This window comes from Trachinotus anak, unplaced genomic scaffold (genome assembly GCF_046630095.1).
Source record: "Trachinotus anak isolate AG129_WGS33_773 ecotype Australia unplaced genomic scaffold, CSIRO_AGI_Tana_v1 ptg000012l, whole genome shotgun sequence".
In the NCBI taxonomy this organism is placed as follows: domain Eukaryota; kingdom Metazoa; phylum Chordata; class Actinopteri; order Carangiformes; family Carangidae; genus Trachinotus; species Trachinotus anak.
Window position 1 is genome coordinate 24,049,390 of NW_027273863.1, and position 22,709 is coordinate 24,072,098.

Sequence of the window (22,709 nt, forward strand, 5' to 3'; positions counted from 1 at the left end):
AGAAAGAATACTGTTATTCACTCATTTCAGTTTAGGCTTCAGATTTAGATATAGTAAAATGTTAAGAGATGCCCTTAAGCCACTGATAAAAAAAAAAACAAAAAAACAATACAGACGTTAAGTTGTGAACACAGCTGTGATAAACATGCACATATTAGTGGGGTGTCATCATTATTAATCACACTTTGCATTGGATATGTAGTATATTTACCTCTGTCTGCACAGAACTAAACCAGTGGATTTACCCAAATACTAGAAAGAAAAAACTGCATCTCTTCTCTAGTTCAGTGATATTTCTGCCTCCAATACAGTGGAGGTGAAATTAATCTTGTTTGTGGTGCTCACAACATTGAAAAATTCAGGGCCACTCACATTAGCCGTTTGGCACCTCTGGCACATAGACGGAGGACGTTGTCATGGCACAGTTGCCAAGATGTGCCGATTTGTGGAGGGAGTGTGATAAAATTGCTGCTTTTCTAATGAGCTGATGCATCCGAGCTATGGTGAAAACAGGACAGTGGTGTGTCCTGATGTGTTGATTCACAGCAGCCCACAGTGACACGCATCAGTACATGCGTAGATAACAGCGTGTGCGGGTGTCTTTATGCACAACACACGGCACATTTGTGTGTGTGTGTGTGTGTTGCCCCTTTACACCTACACCCACACAATTCAAAAGTAAACTTATCCTGTTCATCTGGATGCTCCACAGTCCTCACTGTCAGCAGGACTATTTCAGTAAAAACTGCTCTCCTCATTTGTATTAGTAATGCAGCACAAATGGATATCTCAATACGAAGTACGTGTTCCACATTTGTTACAAACCAGTGGTGACTGTGACACTAATTAACACAAGGACTGTTGTCTTGTGTATTGGAGGGGAAAAGAGGCACAGGTGGCAGTGGTGGCCCGAAATCCCAAAACAAAGAGCTGACACAAAGAAGCAGTTCGTGAGGGAACAGACGGACAGAAAGACATTCAGAGAGACAGACTGACAGGGACGCGAGGAGAGGTGGTTCAGAGGCAGACAACAAAAAGAAAGAGATTCAAGTTACAGTAGGGGGAAATAAAGGGGGGGAAGACAGACGCTTTCATTACAAAGCCCACCATGAAACAATGGTTCCCTGATGGAAAGAGGCAGCAGTAAACACAAACAGCCCTGAAAAAAGAGGGCGACAGAGGGGGAGAGAGAAGGAGCAGAAGGGGTGAGAGACAGTCAGACCCTGCCAACGCGGCCGCCTCTACGAGCAGCGCCACCTCGTTAAACCTGTCCCCGGGAGTCACAGGCAGATGCTCTGCTTTTTCTGTGATAATGACTGACCTGCTAAGTAGCTAGCGATGTCACGCTCCTTTGAACAACTATGGAGCTCATACCTGTCACTCGCTTTCACGCCAGTGCCGGTTCCGACTCGCCACGCTCAGAAGGGGCTTCTTGCGCCGTGGGTTTTCATGCGGGCCTAGATGTGTTAATACTGCTCGTTATCAGACGCTGTAGAAAAAGTCTTTCTGCTGGTACCGGCTTCCTGAGTCTGTGTGGGGCTTCTGTGCTCAGCTGCGCTGCATGTGGGCATCAGATAGAGTGGCCACAGATTCATGATCACAAATTATGTCTTAAGACCTTTGAAAATGTGCTCCCCAGCCTGTGCAAATTGGCATTAAGGATATGAAAGTGTTTCCCATTAATGCACATTTATTCACCATTTTACATTTAGGGGACCCACCGCTGTCAAGCATCAAAGCACAGTCAGCACATGGAGCCACAAGTCAAGAGGAAGTAACGAGGGTGAGGGAGGGATAGAAAGGGAAGGAGAGATAGACAGAGGAGGAGAGAGCAGCAGTTCTCTGAGGATTAGCTCATTTAGACTGCTTTGATCTGTGAGATCTTAATTGCTGGGTTGCACTGATAGAGTCCTCACAGAGTCTTAGCAACACCATCCAGGCGAGGAGGGAGGGTGGTCATGTCCTTGCTTTCTCTTCTTCATTCCTTCTCTCTCTGAATGAACTCATCTCATTTCCTGGACAATGCCTGTTGATTGTATTTCTATTAATGATGGTTTTTGGATGTAAAGATGCTGCACAACAAAATGAAGACTTTGCAGTCATACTTAGGCACAGCGGTGCTTTGAGTGAAACACTAAAATCCGTATGTTAACATGCTGGAATTAAGCAGGTAATGTTTACCAAGTTCACCATCTTAGTTTATTGGGAAGCATGGTAGTGTTTGCACAGGTGCACTAATCACAAAGGGCAGTTTAGGCTGCAGGTATCATAAACTTTGGGAAAAGTGAAATTTTAACTTAAAGTTGATTTCATTCAAAATTCATTTTGCGTCTGTCTGATCTATCGATCAGATGCAGTCAATTTGACCCACTGGCTGCACTAAATAATACTTCCTCTTTAGAATTCATCTACTGCAAACCTTAAATATTTACCAAAAAATCCACTCAATATCCATGATTCCTCAAGAGCATGAATGTATATAAAAAAAAAGTTTAATGGCAATGCATCCAACAGTTGCTGCAATATTTCAGTCTGCAGCGAAGTGGTGGGTTGACCAGTCAGCGCTCCTAATGCAGCGACGGTGCCTTAAACTAACTGTTTACAACCACTTCCTACACCTTAACCAGCAGCCTCAGACTGACTCAGACCTTTTTTCTTTCTCTGCTCCTGTCATTCATATATTCTTACATCATTGTATCTGGCCAATCATCATTCTTTGCATATTCTATGAACTAATCACTTGTTGGATGCTGTTTTTGAAATATATTTGCTCAGCTCATTGATCATTTATGTCGTTTCTTGTCATCTCAACAAATATTGTATATTTGTCTGAATGATCTTTCCTCATTGAAAAACCTCTTAAGTTCAGCAGAGGCTCAGCGAAGGTTAGAGAAAGATTGCCTTTATAGTTGGGGTTAGGGTTAAATCCTCCATCCATCAAGACCATTTTTCAGTGATGTAACAACATTGTGCAACTTCTGCATGTGTTTCTGAATGAAAATACGACTGTGTTTTTCAGGAGTGGACAGCTGTACATTCAGGTAGTTTTAAGGTGTTTCACTCAAGTCAAATCCTGATTTTGTGTTATTGTGACCATTAAACAGTGAATGTCAGTGTCAACAGCTGCTGTGGGCTTTGTTAGAGAAATAGTTACCTTTTTTTATGTCCCTCGTTTCTTTTGCATGGCAGCTTTTCACGTAGCATGTCTGAATACAGGTAAAAATCTGTAGCTGTAGTTTTATGATTTTTGTAAGAAGGTTGATGGTCACAAGTCAGCAGCTGAATATAAATCTTACAGATAAAGTCTTTTTCGGAGAGTCTAGCCCTTTTGAGAGGAACTGAGAGCTCACCGCATTTGAGGGCAGCTTCAGCTTTTGCTAAATCCCTGTTTAACCCCCATACAGAGATCCAGAGGGGCTGACTGGCAAAGACCGGGGGTTAAGGAGATCATTCAGACAGATGAAGGTGATGCATGGCTTCCTTCTCTCTCTCTCTCTCTCTCTGTCTCTCTCTGTCTGTCTGTCTGCCTTATGTCTCTCTCTCTCTCACGTGCACACACATACCCCCGCACACCGTCCTCTTTCTCCCTGTGCTTTATCTACTCCACGCAACCTTGTACACCCATTTCTCTCTCTCTGGCTGCTGTCCAACTTCTCTGTCGTCGCCTTTCATCTCTTTGGCTAAGACAGGAACAGGCAGATTAAGGAGAGGAAGAGTATTAGGGGAGCCATTCTTTCTGCCTCTTTGTGACGGCAGGGTTACTGTTAGCACAGCAGAGCCCTCCCTCTGCTGAGTTTGGTCATTAGAGAGGCTGCAGAGCAGTGGGGGGAAGTAAGCCTGAGGGAGTGTTTACATTACAGGAATACTGATATTGTAAAGGCTCTGGTGAATAAATGCATTCTAATATTTGATAGTGTATTTCAGTTGAATCTTATAATTCAAAATCCATTCAGTACAAAAGGAAATAAATTTATTAAACTGTATAAAACAATAGAGAGAGCAAACTAACTGCCGAACAATACATTAATGAAGAGAACGGGTCCAGAGATAATTTGATATCTATATGCATACGGACACTCTAAAAGGCTAAATTATGTTGAATCAATAGAAGCAACTGCTGAGTTGGTGGTGGGAAATATATTAATGTAGCAACCAACATTAAATTTTGATTTGCAAATATAATTTGACTCAATCAAAGACAGGAAATTCATAACCCAAAGGTAAACAAGTGTTCAGGAAAATTGTGATATTTCAAAATCAAATGCTGTAATCCAACAAATATTCTTTTCATTTTGGAAATATCTTTATGAAACACCCTGACTGGGAGTAATGATGTGAACCTTGTAATGCTCAATGAAAAAGTCCCTCCAGAGTCTCCATGCCTGTGCCCCCTGTCTGTTTTTCTACCACTATGCAATGAGGTATTAATCAATGCAGAACTCACTGGCCAATAAAAAGAGCATTTTAATTTTAATTTTCAATTTACTGCAAGCTGCAAGTACCACTTTCTGTTAGCTTGCTTTCTGTGATACCACTGTCTTGCTTAAGTTGCTAGGAAAGTAGATAGACATTTAGGTCGTTAGCTGTGGCACATTTTAGAGATTAAGAACTTGACAGAATGTCAAGAATGTAAAAGTAAAGATCAGTCACTGAAGACACTGAATGGTATCGTATTGTTACAATAAACACTTTCAGTTGTTGATATGAAACAAAAAGTTTCAAATTACACCCAATCTTTTAATTCACATTTCTTCAAATATGAAGTACAGAAGTCTACTGTTGTTCTTCACGCTAACACATTAGCACATTAGCTCAACGCACCACAAATGAACAGCACAACGTCAGTTCCACAAGTTACACTTGAGTGTGGGTTGTGTTCACATTATTTTGAGCCAAATGTGTTTCAGTGTGACAGACCTGTTCTGTGGCGTTAATAATTTATTTACTCTGGGATATGAATCTGCCCTCACACCATACCTCCAGCCCTTGTTCATTATCTCAGCATGAGATAAGACAGCTTTTTGGAACAATGCATGCAACAGATGCATCAAAAAACCATAGATCTGGCAGACACATTCTTATATGGTTTGGATTGGAGGATCAACAAAGCTGGAGAAGAGGGGGCTTTATTCCCGAACAAGGCAACATCACGTCTCACAAATGACTGCCAGCTGCAAAATGGAGATAAATGTGGGAGTCCTAAAGGGCTCTCACTTGCCCAAGCATGGGTCGCAGGTATGATTTTTGTTTTAATTAGTCAGAAGTGTCAAAACTAACGTGAGAGGAATAATCTTAAATTGCAAACAGCAGCGATGAAAATTAGGCGAAAGGGGCCCAAGATTGTTTCCTGGGTCTGTGATGTAAATTTAGAAAGAAAACAAAGACCTTCATTGTTACTTGTTCCTCTGCCACAGCTGTTGTTAGGTGTCTCTCTTTTCTCTCTTCTGTTTGTTTGGCTGTTATATGAGCACCGCCGGTTCTGCACTGAACCTCCACGACGGTGTCAGACATGGGTGTGATATATGATGCAACTTGCAAAGCCTTTGTTCCTCCAGTGTAAGATTTGTCTGAAAAGGGAAAAATAGCCTATCAAATTTCAAAAGTACAATTCAAAGAGTTTTTTTTTTTTTTTTTTTTTTTTTTTATTAGATATTGATGTCACACACATGGTTAGTGGGGTGTAACGTTTGAAGGAAAACAGTATCACTTGACGCCCTTGTGCTACCTTGCACTACAGTGAACAGCTGTTTCATCACCCTTGAATCATTCATTCTGAAACCAAAAAGAGTTGAGGTAAACACAAAAATCGGTGGAATGTAAAAGGGCTCTCTGGTTTCCACAGTGAAAAGATGAAGGAGCTCACAGTGAAGTATAGACATATACCTCCAATTACACAGTCCACCCCACACATGTTCTTTTAGAACTTATTTGGCTTTGTAATTCCTTTTGTGCATATTTTTTTTGCTCTTTGATGACTTCACATGTCTGAAGCCTCACATAAGAACTGGGCTTTTTTTTTTTTTTTTTTTTTTTTTTTCCCTTTTGCAACATAAAATGGGAATGTCTAGAACCATTATCAAAGTGGGTATTACTTCCTCCTTTTGACAATTCACCATGTTCATTAATTCTTGAAGGACCAGCTGTAATTGTGGTTGGTTTTGGCTTAAGAGAACATTTTGATATTTGGGGAACATGCTTATTCGCTTGGTAAGAATTTGAGAAGATTGATACAACATGTCTGAAGCTACAGCCAGGAGACAGTTTAGCTTAGCTTGGCATAAAGACTGGAAAAAAGGGAAAACGGCATTCCTGATTATGCTTGAAGGTAATCAAATCTGCCTACCAGCACACTTTAAGTGTATAGCACAAAATGTCCAACTATTAAAGGGTAAAGCAGTTTGGAATTTTTGACACCAATCTCATGCCTCATAAAGGCAAAAAAACCACCAATTAAAAAAAAAAATTCTAATAGAAGAGGAAAATGCCTCTACTTTGTCTCGAGGCATGATTTGCTGTCATGATGGGATGGAATTGCTTGTAACTCCACAAGATTGATAGTCATTAAGACTGCAAACACATCACATGTGAATGACAGATCAATCCTTTACACTGTGGTGCGGAAATCCTTCCATCCTTTTTACAAACTGTGTAAAATCACGTTTCACGTAATTGCATTTAAATATCACATAATTAACATCAGTCCAGTGATTTAAAATTTTAAAATGAGTCTTTGACTGAAAGTTGAACACAAAAGTCTGAACAGCCAAGGCAGCTATAGGGTTCCAACAAGAGTCAAAGCTCCTCAGCTCCTGCATCTCAATGTAGTGGAGTACCTGGACGATGCCCTGTCAGCAGGATGTGTGTTCCAGCTGGGTGACCAAGCCTTCCTGGTATCGAAACATGATGACAGTGAAGGCAAGTCTTACACCAGCCAATGGAGTCATCAATAATAAGACAAGGTGAGTGGGTAAGGAGAAGGGAGGGGGAGGGGTTATGTGGGTACAGCTCATGCACTTCCCAGTGGGCCACGGGGCCAGACAGGACCACAGAGAGGCGAGAAACAGCGTGACGCTCCCGGAATCTGTGATTCGACATCTGCTCCGAGTGAGAGTCTGTCAGAGGGCAGGAGGCTTTTGAGGGCGCCGCCGCTTCCTCTTCAGTCTGAGTCTCTGGGTTTTATCAAAGAGACCTGACTTGCAGGGCACAGAGAGTGGGTGAGCAGTGTGGCGCTCAACGGACGTGGTCAGCCTTGAATCGACGCTGAAAAGACGTCATTGGACCGGCCAAGTCAGTCCTCCTCCTCGACATAGGTAGAGGGGAACCAGCCCACCTGAGAAGCAGCGAAACAGAATACAACTCAGACGAAGCACTGAACCCTATGTTTCAAATCTCTCTCTTGATGTTAAAAGGTCAATTGTCCCCACACTAAAGTTCTTGTCAACCTCAGCTTACCTTTAACATACACTGCCCCTTCCTACCCTGCAGAGATCACACCACCACATGATCCCCCACCAGCTTCCCACCACCAATCAGTCTCAATTATGGTCTGACAGTTGTTTTACCCCTACACCACCCAGGTACCCAAATATGAGGCATTTCACTTCTGAAAAAAAAATTACTGATTGAGCTTTGATGACTTTAAAATCTAAAATATTTGTAGACTGTTCAAATCAATACACACACTGAAACTCTACTGCTTATTCCCTTAAAGCACTGAGAGGAGAAGAAAAATATTATTATTATCAATTATTCAAATGAAGTGACAGCAGATTATTATATAATATAGCAATTTTAATACATGATATGCAAGAGAGAACTGTCCAATCAATTGGATGTGTAAAAAAAGCTACCACTGTATTTAAGTGCACAGATGCAGAAATGCGCCATAATGACGGGATCGTCCAGCAGACCTACCCTGCCGTCGACCTCTCCCTTCCACCACCCACTGGACATCTTGGTGTAGATCTTGATAATGTCTCCCTGCAGCAGTGAGAGCTCCCGTGTGTCTCTGGAGCTGAAGTCGTAGCGTGCCACTGCAATACCCACCACCCTGGGAGAAAACACTGAGACAGAGAGCTCTTTTATTGGGGGGGGGGGCACCGTCACACTAAATTCAGTGTGATTTAATATAGTTGTTAGAGCTCTTTGCTGTCATTGATTCACCAAAAAATGTCACAATTACAAAAATGTAAAACAATTTAATCAGAATCTAATCTGAAAGCATGATTTACAGTCTGTGACACCACGTCATTTCCTCCCTGCATTCAGAAATCCCAGCCTTTCTTAACTCTTATATTTATCACAAATCATCCTTGTAAGAGCAAGACTACTCAAATCAACTCAGCTTAGCTGAACTCAGTTCATCTACCTTTAATAAACAGGGGTAAAATTATTATATTTATTTATTTTTTTTTTTTCTTTGTACAAGGTTTACAATGACACAAAATGCATTTTCACAGGCATTAACCATAATAAAATATCTATTGATATCTTTTAAGGATTAAAAGGCAGCAAAGAGCCTTGATTCATGGGTCTGAGTCGTACAAAGTGTAAAAGCAAGACAACAGAGACAGAGATGAAAGAACAAGGCAGATTCACAGAGGAGAGTGATGTATGGCTCCCCAGCTAGGAAGTGCCAAGCACAAAGTAGAGATGAGAGGTCATGTGTTGAACTTATTAAAAGTTAATGTTCAACTTGGCTCATGCTCTGCAACTGCACCTACCAGGTTATACAAGGTTGTCCCTACACATGCACGACAGGGCTCACATTAAACACGAAGACTGGCGTTCATAGGTTTGTTAACCTCATGTGTGGAAATTTCAGATGGAACAACTGAGAAGATGATGAAAGGAATTCATCCACTCTCTCGTGTACGCACACAGGCACACATCCTACCGACACAGATGCTGAAGCCCATACACACAGGACATGCATGTATACAAATGCTCATGCACATAAGTGCACACAGAGAAAGACACGATCATAGACTACTATGCTGCAGTCATGTCAGCAGGATGAGAAAAATAGAAAAACATCCTGTTACTCCCATTATTATTATTCCTCATTATACTTACTGCTATTGCCAGCTTTGTAGTCACAGTTTATGAATGGGTACTAAGCCTAAATTTCCTATTTTTATTATGCTACTTTTTTCTTTTCTTTTTTTTTTTGCAGTTCATTAACAAGTGAAACCATACAAGTGTATTTCCCCTTTTAATTGGCTGACCTGACAGCGTTATTGTTGGATTATGGTAAAATATAAATGCAGGCAGTGGTGGCTTTGCAGCTCTTTGCCACTGGCTTGTTGAAATTTCTGCTGTTCTGTTTTTCCAGGTGGGATATATCACAGCAGCCAGAACTTCACAATACCTCTGTGTTGGAGGTGCTGGGAAGCTGATGTGGACGTATTGCCCCCGACCCCCAACAAAATATACATTTGTATGGTTCATGCAATATTAGATAATAGTGGCTCCATTAGACTACATTATTTAACAGAGATGGGAAAATCAAAACAGTTGGTGTTTGGAAACCTGGAAATGTGGGCATACAGCGAGGGAGAAACTAAGAGAGTAGAAAAGCTGTACCTGTACCTGACCAGAAAGGCGAGGAGGAGGGAGGAACAAAGCTGCAGCTGCCAGGAGGTACTACAGAGAAACGAAGCGAGTGATGAGGGGTTCAGGCCGTAGTGGGAGCAAAGAGAAAACATGAGCAAAGTAAACACAAGTTTGACAGAAAGCGAGAGAGAGAGAGAGAGAGAGAGAGAGAGAGAGAGAGAGAGAGAGAGAGAGAGAGAGAGAGAGAGAGAGAGTTGTCAAAGTCAAAGAAAAAGCTAAAAGCAAGGACATGTGGAAAAACAGTGAAGGTGTCTGATAATTTGTCATTTTACCTGGCACATGCACACATTCATAACACTGACCAAGAGAAGATGCATTAATTGAGTAGTTGATAACAAACATAAGAGGATGTCTGAAAGTCCATGGTGTGTTATACTTTGTGTAGGTTGTGTGTGTCCTTCACTACAATTTCAATGAAATGTTAATGCTACACCATACAATAACACTTAAAACAACAGTGTTCTTCCAGCTTTGTGGAAACTGTTTGGGGAAGGCCCTCTTATGTCTCAACATAACAATCCCCCCATGCATTAAGCATCTAGATGGCACTAAGGTGGGGCTAGATGGGGCCATAGCTATAAATTACAATAGTCCTAACACAGCCCTGCCAAGAAATTACTGGTTTCACATTCAAAATCTCATCTGATTTCCTTTATTCAGCTGCTTTTTCTTCAGTTCTCTGGCTGATCTGGTCCAATAGTTCCCCCAGCTGCCATTGCCAGTGTCTCATCTCGACCTCATTTAACACCTTTGGGATGAACTGGAATGGCAGACCTTATCGCCCAACATCAATTGCCATCTTCACTAATGCTCTTGTGGCTGAATGGGAGCAAGTCCCTGCAGCCAGGTTCCAAAATCTTGTAGTAGTCTCCCAAGAAGAGGCTGCTATTGCATAATCATACCCATCAGACGAGCTCACATGGCTTTAAACTTTGGCTGTCCAAATACTTCTGGCCAGTTAGTGTAACTTCTCCATCCTTCCCCGGATCATACTGCATAACAATTTGCAATAACAACCTTTTGAGCTTCAGACCAGGTGAGCCGAAGCAGCAGCAAGGGGGTAAGTATATGTCTGGGCACAGCACGGCGCCGTAACAAGGCATCGGCTGGGATTCCACACCGGAGCCAGGGACATCTGTTCCCATATGAAATCCCATCTGAGCCAGCAGACCCTCACACTGAGAAAACCACCTCCTGTCAACACCACAATATGGTTCCATGCCTTCTTCCTCTCCCCCAAAGGGATAAGTAAATACAGGTCAATACGTGTCTGACCAGAGTGCACAAAAACAACTACACATATACTAAATAAACACAAGTAGTGGACATACGATCATTAACTCGCACAAGTTTAAATGCTAGCCTGTAAAGTTTTCGACACTTGTCTAATAAATTCTCTAATAGTTTCTCTTTGACAGATTTTGTATGGCTTGCTTTAGTTAATGCTATTTTAAATTATTTCCCAGCTCCAACATTCACACCAGCACAGACAAAAACTTCTCAGTCAGATTTAATTAAAGATGCTGGCTGGGGTTTTTCCAAACAAATTACTCCAGAGTTTTGATGGGTTTTCAGTAGTTCTGCGTCTTGTGATTGTTTGCTCAGTCTTGCATTCTGTTTTCTTTGCTAGAGGTGTCTGTTTTGAGATTCAAACCATTTTGTGTGTGTTTTTTTGTTTTGCTATGACATCTGTCTTTCCGCAGAGGCTGTTTACCAGAAAGAGAACGCGGTGCCCACACTAAGTCTGTCTATGGGGGTGGACGACTTAAGGCAATAATAATCTATCCCAGAATGCACTGAGGCAACGGCGGGTCTGTCAAGGCTTTCTCACAGAAGGAAGCGTCGTGAATGGCAGTGATGCACAAAAACACCTCTTGCAGAGCTTTGAAGCCTGATGTGCTGTGAGACCGACGCTGCCAAAGGAGGCAGGGGGACAAGGATGTAGCAGAATTTTACATCCGAACAGAGACAAAGGGCTAACTTTGACTTTGTTCCAGCATTCCTCTGCTCACCTCGGCTGCTGTTGCAGTGACTGCGGTTGTTTACACGAACAGCTCCCTTTAAGTTAAGACAGTTTACCTCCAGCTGCTTCCTGCTCTTTTGCATCAGATCATATTTGCAAACTTTTCCCAGTTCTGCGGAAACAGCCACAGTCCCTCAGTTGGACCAGGGGTATCCCCCAGGTGTGTGTCAGCAGGCGGCCGTCACACAATTTTCTTCGCTGCCAGCCCAAGTGAAATGTCATGTCCTGTCAGGAAAATTGTGAAGCCATATCGGAGCTGAACAGCGTGCGGAGTGTGACGTTTGGAGTAGCAGGCTCCTGGTGCTTGCCTGGGGCATTGGGCCCTAACTGGGACCTCTCTGCCAAGCCTGGTGAGATGACGAGGCGCCTTTCTATTTCTTTCACTCACTGTCTGTCTCGCTTTCCTGTTTGTCTTTTGCTCTCCCTTTATCTCTCTTACCCCATACTTCCCCTTTATACTCTGCGTCTGTGTTTTAGCTCATTTATACATGATATCACCATGCTATCTGAATATTCATATCTTATCTGGATATAGAAAACCACAAAGGTGAAAATGCATACAGAGTCTTAAATGTGATCGGATGGCAGATCACATCTGAAGGCGGTCTGGCTCGTGTTGGATCTGTTTTGGAAAAACACTTTGTTGCCGAGAGTTAGAGAAGATCAATATGTCTAAGCATGTCACTGGAGATAGGGGGCTGTTAGTTTAGTTTAGCATAGAGACTAGGACAAGAGGGAAACAGCTGGTTAAAAAAAAACATCCACCTTTTCTGCACCCACCCACTCCCACACTGCACACTTTCCAGCTTTTCTGAAGCTCACTAATTAAAACAAATTAAGTTTGTTTAATCCATATAAAAATGTGTATGTGTGTACAGGACTATTTTTTCATGAGGAACATAATATACCTGAGCTAAACTCAGTAAGCACTGCTGTATTTGCTAGTTATTGAAAACAATACAAAACATATCATATCCATACACAGTGTGACCAAGGTCGAGATCTCATGTTAGAAAGAGGCTTGTGTGTGAATCTGAATGACATTATGCATGTGCTGGAATGTCATATTTAACTTTATTATGTAAATGACAAAAGAGGATCAATTGAGCTATACTGAGGAGGAATGTCTCCCAGGGAGAACTGCTGCTGTCTCTCACCCTGTGCTGTTCCACAGGGAATCGTGTTAGTTCATTATGCTGTGCTAAATATTTCTAGCATGTCTCACGCGTCGAAGATAGGACGGCCTCGGGGATTAAGACACAGTTTTAACTTGGGCGTCTAATAACCAAGCAAATGCTCTGTCAGCAAGATTTTGTAATGTAAGCTAAGATTTTTTTTTTTTGTGTAGTCCTTGGAGCTGAGGGCACAGTGCGTTAGCTGGCCAGTTGTCACAAAATATTGCAAGTGAGATACTGATTCCGGCAAACTGCTTCTTCACAGCTTGTTTTATTCTTTCTGTGTGATTATCTTGGATATATAAGTTATCACAGATAATATAGAGAGGCTTTAAAAGCAGGTCTAAAAAAAAAAAAAAAACAAACACATGCACCTCATTTAATCTGAGCTAGTGCTGAACTGTGCAAGCAACAACCCACACCTCTGGCCATCCAAACATACTCAGAATTGCTTTCGACTACAACAGGGTCAAGATCTGATCTGAGCTGGTAGCATTTTCACCTGTCAGACAAGTCTCAGGGAGGGAACCTGAATGTTTGTGAGGACTCACCACTGCCAGCCTTGGTAATGGCCCTGGGCATGTTTCCATTGGACAGTTCCCTATAGGGGACCTGCAGAGTGGTGTCAAGACTGCTGAAACCCTCCTTCAAAGAGTGATGCTTGTAGTACTCCACTAAGTCCTGTGTAAAACAAGCACAATAGTATAAAATATACACATAACATGAGTAAGCCAGGGTAAATCGACATGGTATTGTGTACAAATGTATAGAAATGAAAAGACGTGTGTGCAGGCTAGAATGGGAGCAGCTGCTTGTTTGATCTTGACAATACACAAGCAGCCAGTACTGAGGACGTGTTTTTCAGCACGGCAACTAACCACAGTATATCTTTCTATCTGCCCATTTCCAGTATAAGTACTGGGGACAGGCTAATGAGAGCTGCTGCTACGCAAGTTTCTTCCTCCTCCTTTGTGGGTGGGGTTTTCATCATTGTATAAAACATAAGCAAAAATTTCACTTGCATGCTGTGGTTTATCTCAAGAGAGAGCTCAAAGTAGCGTAATGTCAAAATGATTATATTCATTAATGCTGCAGCAGATATCCATTCAGACTTACCAGCACAGTCTTGAACAGCCGGCTCTCAGCGATGTAAAAGCAGCCGTCCTTGGTCAGAATCTTAATGTGCTTGATTTTATCGTTGAACCTGTGGAGGATGAATAAGACATGGGCTGCTAATCAACTATACATGGTTCCACATCAATCCAGTCTCTATGGTGAACAGTCACGAAGGTCTGTCTGCGCTGGCTGTTGGTTTCCATGCTGAGCCAAACAACTTTGTTCAACAAGAACACCTTTGGTTTTTTCCTGCTGTGAAAATCTGATCCAATTCATTCACATCAGATATTAATAAGTATCATAGGTTTCCCCATTTTATCCTGTAATCCAGGTATAGTTTATACTGTATACCTGTAATTTCCAACATTTCTGGCTTATCAACCCTTAAAATTAAGCCATATACACAATACTTGTGACCCTTCATCATAGATAACTACTGTGCACATGTTGTGAGCAAATATATCAAACAAAGCTTTTGTTTCTTAGACTGTTTCATTTGAATATTGTGAGAGGCATTAAGAGCTGAACATAGCCTGTATTTGACAGGAAAAGCAAGAAGTTAAAGAAAAATCAGAAGAAAAAAAACAAAACAAAAAAAAAACAAAAACATAAATTTGTGTTTCTTCCACTCAGATTTATCTCAAGCATGACCCCAAGTGGGAGAACCATCGCTGTGTTTCTAAAAGCTATCCTCCGTTAATGTATTTTCATGTCCGGTAACAATTTTCTTCAACTTTCAAATCAAGCTGTTTAAAGCAAAACTTTTTTAAAGCCCCACAATCAACAGCAGCGACTTCTTAGGTAAAATCATTTTATTTAGATCCAGTGTTTCATGTTTTCAGTGGCAAACATTTGAGTAGCAAGGACAAACAGCTTTTGTTCTACCAGGAACTGATTGGCGGATTAGCATCAGGTGTGGATTACCACTCGCACAGCCCTGGAATCAGACCCACTCCCACACTGCACTCAGCTGACAGTTTGTTATGTATGTAGCTAAAACTGGTGCTGTCTAACACAACAGTCCTGCAATAAACCCTCCTTCATGAAGGTTTTTACTGCTGTCCAGCTGTATTTGCATTATACAGAGAGGTGTGTCTGTTATTCAGCTGATCCTCACTGATATAAATTGAGCCGAGAAAATAAGATTTTGACAAAGATACCAAAAAGGCAGTAACAAATTAAATCTGATTTTTGAAAATAATAGTATATTTTGGAATAGGTTTTACAGAATCACTGCAGTTGTACATGGGGGATTTGCTTCCTCTTTTTGTGTTAATTATTTCATGTTAAAAAGCAACTGCAAACTGGAAGATGCCCTTTCATGTGCTCACTTAACTCAAGACAGGAAAATGTATTACTACCAGCTGTAAAGCATTCTACAGCTGAGAGTGTATGCTACAGGCCTGATTAAATTATTAATTGATTAAATAATCATATGACATGAGAGAATCAAAGCTCAGGCTAAGTAGAGCTAAGTAAAAGTAGTACATACATATATATATATATATATATATATATATATATATATAGAGAGAGAGAGAGAGAGAGAGAGAGAGAGAGAGAGAGAGAGAGAGAGAGAGAGCAGGGATGTGCTGTCAAGCCAATTGCAAGCACAGGACTGTACAGTGCATGTTTCTCATATGATGATGTACAAGTTACACTAGAGATCCGCATTATGAATCTCCCAATGCTGAATATAGCCAATGAGAACAATATGGTCATGTTGCAAATTCACTGATAGGTTATGAATATATGGGGAGTAATAAATTATTGATTTGTGCTGAGTTATATGGTGCATAACACATGGAGGCAGATGAGTTCTGTTGGGCAAAGGCTCAGTCTGTCTATCCTCCTATAGGCTCCCTGCTGCACAAACACACACACACACACAAACAAATATACATGATTCAGTACACACATACAAACTGACCACTTGTAGCGTCTGACATTAGACAGCCCCACTTGATTAGCAGGAGCTCTCTGTATAAAGCTCCATTATCTCAAACGGCCATCCTGATAATGATCTTAAGCAGTGAGACAGGCAATTAGGATTGGAGTGTTCAGAAACTGGCCCTCTACATCAAAGCTTTGAATGAGGGGACCGTATGAGTCCACAAAACCAAATGGGCTGCAATGGTGTGTCACTGGCTAAATAGTCCTTACATCCAAACACTATTGCAGCGTGCACCTTTAATCATTATAATCTCTTGGAGCTGTCATGCCAGGTCAGAGGGACTCGATGGTCCTTTTTTTTTCTTTTTTTAAAGACCGAACATGCTTTAATGTAGCCTGAAAGATATTCTCAAGTTAAAATGGACAGCGTTGTATTTCAAAAGACGGCTACCGAGGCCCTCAGCTTGCAGATAAAGCAGACATTTACTGGGGCCTAAAGGAATGAATGTTTTATCTACAATTCAAGCGTGTTGCTCGCCTTCTTTTGAAATCCATTCCTAAGATTGATAGCCATAGAGCAGCAAATAGTATGATGAAAGCTATCACATGAAAAGCTAGCCACTCCTTGAACATATGTCTGAGTGGAGGACTAAGACAATGGAAAGATGGTAAAACACCTCTTCCCTATGCTGCATTCAGTTGATATGTATGGACTGAGTCGACCATCAGAGGAAATATAATTGAACTGCAGCAGTGTTTAGGTACGCCGGTTAAGAGCTCCTTCACATTAAATATATTCTCTAACCTACCTCTAATGTCTAGCCATGCAGAAAGCTGTGATTTTCTTTACCCTGGTTAAAGAAAATTTATCTTCTCCACTTATAATCAAGTATAATAAGAGAAGATTTCCTGTTTGATGCTCAGAGTATTAAATAAAAATTACCAAGAGAAAAGAAATTCAACAGCGACATCTCTCTCCAGGAACAGTGTCATTGTTACTCTGGATAATCGACAGACATTACTGGCAACGGTTTTCAAAGGGATTATTTTTTCTGTGCTAAGTTGTTCCAGTGAAAACTATTCACAGAGAGGTCTGGGAATTATCCAGGGTAAATAATAACTCTAAATTATTATGACCACTTGTCTCGCACGCAGTGGTAAAACAGCTGAAATACATGAATGTGATGCTCGTGCTGTCTCTTTTCAGTTGTTTACATGCCTAAAAATAGTTGTATTATTGTAGCATTTGCATGCAACCCCAGCTAAACCTCAGTGACAGCTGAGGTATGATGTTATGATGGTGCATAAGCCCCATAGGATACACTGCCGAGGGAAGTAATTCATAAACATAACAAGAGGCTGCTGTCCACCACTTGTCCATATTGATATGAGGTGCTTCACGTGGGCAATTTGAATTTGTGATGTAGCTTTTTCTGAGCAGCTATGATTTGCTCCATATGCATTTCACTGTGAAGACAGATAGGCAGCCTGTGTTGGACAGGTTTTCACAGGGCCTCCTCCTCCTCCTTGATTTCCTGCACCATTTCTCCAGCCCTCCCTCCTCTTAGCTTCCTTCCACGCACCTGTAACTCATTTGGCTCATGCCTTGTTGTACTTAAGTGTCTGTGTTTGTGTATTACCTCAATACCCTGTTGAAGGCTTTCAGCTGAAACACGTTAGTTGATTTTTTTTTTTTTTCTCATTTGTTTGCAATTGTCAAGGCTCTGAACATCAAAGAGAACCTTTGTTCATTGGAAGTAATTTGGGGGGGGGGGGGTTGCTTTTTTCTGTTTGGCAAACCAAGACACACTCCAGTTTTTTCCTTCTTTCAAAAGGTCTGTGGTTACCTTTTAAGAATATGAAATTCATAACACAATCACTGCAATGCAATCAGCACTTTGGGCTCCAAGTCTGACGAACAGTGGCGCCTGCTTGTGTTGTTTTCCTCTTCACCACAACACATTAAATTGCAAATCTCCATAAATCTGTGTGATGTTTATTAAAGGAATATAATGAAATTTATCACTGGGTCTAATATTTTCTCTATTTGTGCAGTTTCTTTACACAACATTGCTGGCATAATGGAAACTTTCTTTAATAGGATTTTCTCACATGTTAGCTACCTCAGCAGTATTAATGCATTTAAAAATCCAGAAGGTCTGAGAACAGTGTGCTTCCTGCTCATCAGTATAGCAGCTGTTAGATGCTTAAAGAATTGTTGTGGACACAGAAATGTCTGAGACAGATATCTAAAACACTGGGAACTGTTTGCATGGCTTGATACCACTAGAAATTATATTTAGAAATTTGGTTGAACCAACCTTTTTGAAACTAAATTCTGTCCCTTCAGACCAGGAAAACTTTTTCCATTCTTCAGTTACAGACTGTGGATGATTATATAGTCACTATAACTTCTTGTTCTTCCCTGTCATGAGAGGAACATGGCATGATCTCCCTCTGCTGTAGCTTGTCCATTTCAAGATTTGACGAGCTGTTTGTTTTCCGATTCTGCACTTTGCATGTGGGCATTTTGTTTGCCTGAATGAATCTTGCCACTCATCTCTCGCCTCTCACAATAAGATGTTTTTGTCCACAAGACCGGCTGCTGACTGCATGTGTTTTGTTTATTCCACCACTCTTGGTAAACTGTGGTGAGTGAAAATTGCAGGAGATCTAGTGTGGAAATAAATTGAAAACAAGCTCTCGCATCACTCACTTTATACTGATGGCGTACTCAGTGCATTCTTTCCTCCTGTGTCGAACCAGATAGGTGCTGTTTCCTCGGTCCAGGAGCTCCACCTCAGCCTGGTATCTCTCCATAGGCCCTGCAAACCTGAACCACCCATGATCAACTACTGCACTTACACTGCAATCAATCATTCTGAACATGAGGATGAGAACAGTCAATACAATCAATAAGATAAAGTAAGAATGACTTGTGGTCAATGTTAGCAATCTACAGTCATTTGTTTTCATCGCTTACCAGAGCTGGGCAGAGTAATCGACAGGTTTTGGAACCTGGCACAGAGAAGAATTGTGGTTATTTTGTGTTTTTATGGAGTCGATACAAGGGGGGTGGAGGTCATTTGTGGTAATGTGATATTCAAACCACATCTAATGGCTAAAATCAGTCTTCTGCAGCGAAAAAACTGCAATTGAAAAGCACTACATTCCTCTGCTAAGACATTGCTACTAGCCATTATCCACTGAATGCATTGTAATCACACTCAATGTGTGTTATTGATTACAAAAAATATGCACACTTACACACGGGCAAGGCCTCACAGCATCACTTGGAAAGAAGCCAATCTTGCTTGTCGCCAGGATTTTGCCCTGCAACAGCAACTGGCTGTTAATCGCGTTATATTTGTCTGGGAGCAACTACACATCTCTCTCTCTCTCTCTCTCTTTCTCTGTTCCTTTCCTCTTCCCCTCCCACACTTGCTTCAATAAATCCTCAGCAATTAGCACACAACAAGCAGTGCATCTAATTTGCAGCCCAAGTTAATTACGGTTCAAACTCTGCCGGCAGTTAGATTTGTGCTGCATCAAAACAAGAGCCTCGTTTAACACTAAATAATGGATCTTATTCTGGTTTTTGAATATCCAAACAGCATGAGCTCTTCTTTGGCTCACGCTAAAGCCTACCAATTGCATTTCAGTTGACCCGCCTCAAGCAAACACAAGCTTTATATGAAAATCCTTAATTTTGTCAACAAACATAGTGTAGACAGACATTCTTTTTTTATCTCCAGCTAAATAAACCAATTTGGTAAAATTAATTACTTAATTTTTATATAGACTTGCTCCTTCATAGATAGTTCACTTTACTTTCTAACCTTAAATCGCTATCATGTACATTATCTTGTAGAAAGCGATAAACAAATATATCAACATTAAGCTCAAGACAATTTAAGTATCCAGTTCTGAGCTCGAGGTCAATTTGAAGTCCATTGAGTCAATCTGAGAAGACAGTGAGTGTTGAGGGCATGTGGAGCTCTTCATTCAGCTTCCTGCCCTGTTTATGCTTTCCTCCTCACTCCTCTTTATTAGAGTAAGAAATGCTTTTTGGGACCGTGCAAGCCCTGGCAGTAACTAGATTGGAAAGCGAATCTTTACCCATCTCTATGATTCATTCTGTGTAATAACATTTCATCAAAGGTTTTTTGAGAGCCCCTCTCTATTTGTTATGCCTTCAATAAGCGTATGATAAAGATTAAACTTATTACTCTGTTGGCATAAACAGGCAGTAGTCAAAGGATCAAATGAAATTACAGTGATTGATTGTATTGTTCTGCCAGTGGGATGGGGGATAATTGCCTTCTGGGTAACAGGGGATATGAATTCTCAATGTTCTGTAATTCCATCCTCTGGCGCCACTGGGGACGCTGAAGATTAAAGGTACCCTGTGGAGCTTTCATTGTAAACAAACACGGGTTTGTTTGGATTCAGTGTTTCTCACCAAAACGCATTGTGTGTGACCGTGAGACCTCACAAACTTGTTGAAAATACTTGCAAAGCCTTTCTTTTGTTTGTTCTGAAACTTGCATCTCGTGTTGTATCTATCAGATTGTGGTCGTCTTAATCTTCTCTTTTTATTACCACATCCTGCATTTTGCAGCTCATTGCTGCCACCAGCTATTGATATGCATTACCGCCTTCTGCAGCAACATTTTGACAGCAGGTCCAACGGGGATCCCACTTGCATCCAATTAAGTAAACAGTGCTTCAATCATGACTGATACAATGTCTAAATAAATTAATTTGTGCTTTAGAGGAAATGTGCAGATATTAATTTTTAAATTAACACTGCTGTCCAATAGCGTTACACCTGTGATGTGAGTATAACGGCACTGCACAAACAGAGAAAGCTAACTAGAATACCACTTTATTTTTTACCATATAACAAATTATTATGCTGTAATTTCTGTCAAAACAATATGTAAAATTTGCAGAAACTTAAAAAACAGCTGCATATTAAGCCAAACTGCTAAACTAAGAATTTAGTCAACTAGACAGGTCCAGCAAAAGAGCTGTATTGAGTGAATTAACCACAGCTAAGATATTACCTGTAATTGAAAAATATCCGTTTTGATTGACCAAGATTAGTATTCAGTTTGTTATTCCTCACAACTTGATGAGGCAGTAATTATATTCAATCATGAGAGAGAAAACCAGAGGGAAACTAGTAATTTTTCTCAACTTCACTGCATTAGTAGTCACTGCTCTCTGCCCTAATATGTGTTCTGACAGAAAACATTGTATTAAGAGTGTGTGTGTTAGCCTGTTGATGCTTTACAGCAGCACTCGTGGTCAAAATCTCCACAGGGCAGCCTCAGGTTGCCTTATTACAGTTTCATTATGCACAGGACAAGAATACACAAATGTGTATTGTCATTTAAATCCTTTGATTATCCCCTCTCACCATGCATGGTAACCATGGCAGCAATCAGTGCAGTGCCATCAGGTCTGTGGCGTGACATTCTGCTAGCTGTTCTACCGGCTTACAAGAAGTCTCCTGGCATTCATGTCCTCACCCTCCACCTTGTGCTCTGTCACAACAGAGAGTAAAATGGAGCACAGGAAATCGGGCTAACTGCCTACTCCCAGCCGTGCCGTTGGCAAAGACTGCAGTCTGATTGGAGCGGCACCAGAAGGAGGATGAGGCTTTAATGCCGCCGTAAAGCAGAGTGAGAAGCAGCTAGGGAGGCTGCCGGAAGACCCCAGATAAATCGCCATCCTTTCAAAAATAGATAAGGTCAAACACTCTCGACCGTTTGGCTGACCTCGTGAGGTGGTTGCTAAATGTGCCTGTACATGAGGTTGTGCGCCACCATTAAAACATCTTCCAGAGGATGAAGTGTCTGCTGTTTTATTGTCTCACCGTGACACTCAATTAATCAACTGAAGCCACTAATTGGTTAGATCATCAGATGGAGGCTGTGATTCAATCTGATGAGTCAAAATACTCCATTTGTAATGTAACTGGGGTTCAGTGGAGTTCAAATACATCTTTGTTTGATGTTTCTAATTGAGGCTGACCTCATCATAATGTCACATTTATGGCTGTCACGACACAGAATGTGACAAACAACCACAACACAATTAGTGATTTATAAACAATAACGGCCAAAGAGAGGGAAATTAATGATCTCACCACATTTTTTTGAAAGCTGTTTTCTTTTTTTTTTTTTCTTTTTTTTTTTTTTTATCCCTTTGTAACACAGTGGGAACGCCAGTATAAAGAGAAAAGATGACATGCAGCACAGGTTCAAACCCATGACACTGCAAAGACATTGCGTGCACTTAGCCAACCCGGTGAGCCATAACGTGTTATTTTTTCATAGAGCCACAGATGTTGAGATAAAACGAGGATGAGCTGAGTGACACGCACCTGCCACCAGGAGCTGTGTAGGTCGGCAAACATCAGTTCAATGACATCCCCTGCATGAATGCTTAGTGGGGGCCCACACTGGGGGTAGGGGATGCCGCTGTAGTCTCTGATCACAACCATCCTGGGTAAACCTAGCAGACAGGGAATACAAACACATTTACACTCTGGCTTTTTAACGTTTACCAGAGAGTCATATATATATACAACAGCGCCACAGCAGTAAGACCCTGTATGGTCTGAACAGTTCATCATTAGTTCTGGGTAACACATTAGAAACCATGTACGAGACTTTCTGAAAATGACAGAAGTCATTGCACTATTGATGTGTTATGTCTCTCAGACAGTGATTAAAAAGGGAAGCCCAGATACTGTAGGTATTCTGCTAGACGTATGGAGTTAACAGTGGATGTTAAAACATTTTGTCAATAAAAACACTCTTCAAGGTCAAAATATAAGCAGAACTAAATGATTCTAATGCTTAAAGTCCACAGTC

General features: G+C 41.2%; 1 protein-coding gene across 5 annotated transcripts in view; it reads right to left on the reverse strand.

The window, feature by feature from the left end:
- Positions 1–3,953: 3,953 nt before the first annotated feature.
- The window catches only part of LOC139629272 (guanine nucleotide exchange factor VAV3-like), a 48,985-nt gene continuing 30,229 nt past the window's right edge, over positions 3,954–22,709 (reverse strand). For 3 of the 5 annotated variants that reach the window (XM_071491806.1, XM_071491805.1, XM_071491808.1), the window contains 8 exons: positions 22,217–22,347; positions 19,090–19,155; positions 18,806–18,840; positions 18,539–18,655; positions 13,930–14,017; positions 13,365–13,494; positions 7,915–8,063; positions 3,954–7,330 (listed from right to left, as the gene is read on the reverse strand). In XM_071491806.1, coding sequence (XP_071347907.1) covers positions 7,289–7,330; positions 7,915–8,063; positions 13,365–13,494; positions 13,930–14,017; positions 18,539–18,655; positions 18,806–18,840; positions 19,090–19,155; positions 22,217–22,347 — 758 coding nt within the window. In that variant the 3' untranslated portion in view covers positions 3,954–7,288. Of the gene's footprint in view, positions 7,331–7,914; positions 9,646–13,364; positions 13,495–13,929; positions 14,018–15,498; positions 15,796–18,538; positions 18,656–18,805; positions 18,841–19,089; positions 19,156–22,216; positions 22,348–22,709 lie in introns of those variants that run through there. The other 2 variants (XM_071491807.1, XM_071491809.1) reach the window with 2 other exon arrangements.